Source organism: Theobroma umbraticum, unplaced genomic scaffold (genome assembly GCF_002168275.2).
Source record: "Theobroma umbraticum cultivar Fairchild unplaced genomic scaffold, ASM216827v3 scaffold_5485.0, whole genome shotgun sequence".
Classification (NCBI taxonomy): domain Eukaryota; kingdom Viridiplantae; phylum Streptophyta; class Magnoliopsida; order Malvales; family Malvaceae; genus Theobroma; species Theobroma umbraticum.
The window spans coordinates 1,446-4,518 of NW_018397611.1; the positions used below are offsets into that span (position 1 = coordinate 1,446).

A 3,073-nucleotide genomic window follows, 5' to 3' on the forward strand; every position below is an offset into this window, starting at 1 on the left:
ATGAGAAGGTTTTCATTAAGAGCACTTTTGTCCAAAAATCTTTTCTCTTGGCTGAAAACAATTAACTAAAAGAAGATAATTTTCGAAATTACTTTATCTTTTAAGGGTTAAAAAAAATCATCCCTTTTATATTATAGTAAATGAAAGAACTATATTAATTAAAATTATAATAAAATTAGGTGAAAAGGAAGTTCGAACTTTAAATCTTAAGTTCACAGTATAGTTTATACTATATTGCTTTTCAATTAGTTTCAAAAAGCAAATTAAGGAAACAAAATATCAAAATAAAGAGACAAACTGAACAATGATGAATGACCAAAATTCTCACGCCTTTGTCTCTATAAATAGCTATGCCTATCAACCTTTTTGTTCGGACAAAGACACAGATAGACAATATACTAGTGTTTGATCATTAGCAAATGGATAATTCCTCAACCATTTCCTTTCAAACTCACTACCATGGGGCCCCATGATTTTGCCATCTCCACACCTTGTTTCATTTCATTCTACACTTGTCCTAGTGCTTCTCTTGGCACCCCTTGTCCTTGACAAATTGAAAAGCACTCCTAGAAAGAATTACAGCAACCAAGCACGTCTCCCCCCAGGGCCAACTCCCTGGCCAGTCATTGGAAACCTTCCTGAAATATGGAAAAACAAGCCTGCCTTCAGGTGGATTCATGGCCTCATGAAACAACTCGATACTGACATTGCTTGTATCCGCCTGGCAAACATTCATGTCATTCCTGTCACTCACCTGAAATCGCTCGAGAATTCTTGAAAAAATATGATGCTGTTTTTCATCGAGGCCGGTTACAATGGCAAGTGAGTTGGCTTCTCGCGGTTTCTTGTCAACGCCCTTGGTGCCATGGGAGATCATGGGAAGAAAATGAGAAAGGTAGTTGCTTCTAACATAATTAAACCAACAAGACTTAGCTGGTTACTCCATAAGAGAACCCAAGAAGCTGATAATCTTGTTAGGTTCATTTACAACCAATGCATCAATCCTGAAAATGATAGTGCCAATGTCTCTGTTATAAACCTGAGACTTGCAGTCAGGCAATACACTGGAAATGTCATCAGGAGGATGATGTTCGACAAAAGATACTTTGGCAAAGGCAAAGAAGATGGAGGGCCTGGACATGAAGAAGAAGAACACGTCGAATCACTCTTTACTATGCTCAAGCACCTTTACTCTTTCATCCTATCAGATTATGTACCCTGGCTGAGACCATTAGATTTGGAGGGTCACGAAAAGATTGTAAGTGAGGCTGTGAGAATTGTCAATGGCTACCATGACCCTATCATTGATGAGAGAGTACAACAGTGGAGAGAAGGGGAGAAGAAGGAGCCTGAAGACCTGCTCGATGCCTTCATTTTAGCAAAGGATTCAGATGGGAAGCCTGCACTTTCAGTTGAAGAGATCAAAGCCCAATGCATTGTGAGATTCTTACTTGTCTAAACACAATAGATTTTTCGGTTAACTAAAGTTTGATGATCCTTATTTCGTATGCAGGAATTAATGCTTGCAACAGTGGACAATCCAGCCAATGCAGCAGAATGGGCAATGGCAGAGATGATCAACCAACCCGAAACTCTCCAGAAAGCAATCGAGGAAATAGATGGTGTAGTCGGAAAGGACAGGTTGGTTCAGGAGACTGATATTCCGAAACTCAACTATGTAAAAGCTTGTGCAAGGGAAGCCTTCCGGCTTCACCCCATCGCACCCTTTAACCTACCCCATGTCTCAAACACCGACGTCATTGTTGCTGGCTACTTCATCCCCAAAGGTAGTCACGTCCTGCTCAGCCGGGTAGGCCTAGGCCGGAACCCCAAGGTTTGGGACGAGCCATTCAAGTTCAAACCTGAACGCCATTTGAAGGATGGTTCGATGGAAGTTGACCTGACAGAGACAGAACTGAGGTTTATCTCTTTTAGTACAGGGAGGCGAGGGTGCATGGGCGTGGCTCTTGGGTCTGAAATGACTATAATGCTGTTGGCCAGGCTGATCCAAGGCTTTGCATGGAAGGCGCAGCCTGATGAGGCCAAAATTGACCTCTCAGAATCGGAAGATGATCTCTTCCTGGCAAAGCCATTGCATGCTCTTGCTAAACCTCGCTTGTCCGCTGCAGTATATGCTCAGCTTAATTGCTAGTGAAAAGATTTAGTGCAAGACGACTAGTAAAATAAAGTGTAACTGATTAAGTTACTCGTACGTCAATTTTCATTAATCCAGCTATGCAAGTTACATTTCCTTGATTTATCCATGTAGTGGAAATGAAGACACACTTAACTCATATTCGAAGTAGAATACAAATATTTTCGCTTGACGTCTCCTTTCATAAATTTGCATCATATATTTAACAAACTTCTTATATTAGCTGTCACTCTTACTATAATATTATTTGTGTGCTATTCGAGCACATTATGGAATGAACGTACCAAGTGGAGAGAGAGGATTTTTATTCAATTCCAGCTAATAATCACAAGTCCATGGAGGCATAACAGTAAGAAAAAAAGAGTGACAATTAAACATAATTCACAATCATTCCCAAAAAGTCTAATCTCCAAGTTAGAGGCTTATGACTATATATTACTCTTCATGTGTGTCTTTTAGGTTATTTTACATTGCTGAATTTATGGCAACACTATACCTTTTTCTCTATTGACTAATTGGTAATTAAAGCACCGTAACTAATCGTCCATGTAGAATAAATATTTTTTACCTCCACTTGATTAATGTCTTGTTTTATAATTTTACATTACGGATTCTGTAAATTTTTTATATTAACATCACTCTTACTGTTATACTATTTGCTTGCTGCAAGCACATTATCCAAACGGGATATCCAGTGAAGATAGAAGATTTGTACTCTTAATAGGATTAACGATTACTGCATAAAAGTAATCTTTAATAACTATACATTTGTATCTCTTTAGTAATCATTTTATTGATGATAATTTAGCAACTCAATTTCACATAATGAACAAAATCGGAGAAGGTAACATCTTAATTTGAACGAAATAAGGCTGAATCCCAAATAATTGAAAATTTTAATAAATATTAAATTTCAAA

At 38.2% G+C, this 3,073-nt stretch overlaps 1 protein-coding gene across 1 annotated transcript; it reads left to right on the forward strand.

Moving 5' to 3' along the window:
• The first annotated feature begins 854 nt into the window (after window positions 1–854).
• Window positions 855–2,256, forward strand: LOC110428858 (phenylalanine N-monooxygenase-like). The gene is made up of 2 exons (XM_089785727.1): window positions 855–1,438; window positions 1,514–2,256. Exons 1-2 carry the CDS (start codon window positions 866–868, stop codon window positions 2,150–2,152), a joined length of 1,212 nt encoding a protein of 403 aa, XP_089641853.1. The 5' UTR covers window positions 855–865; the 3' UTR covers window positions 2,153–2,256.
• The last annotated feature ends 817 nt before the right edge of the window (window positions 2,257–3,073 follow it).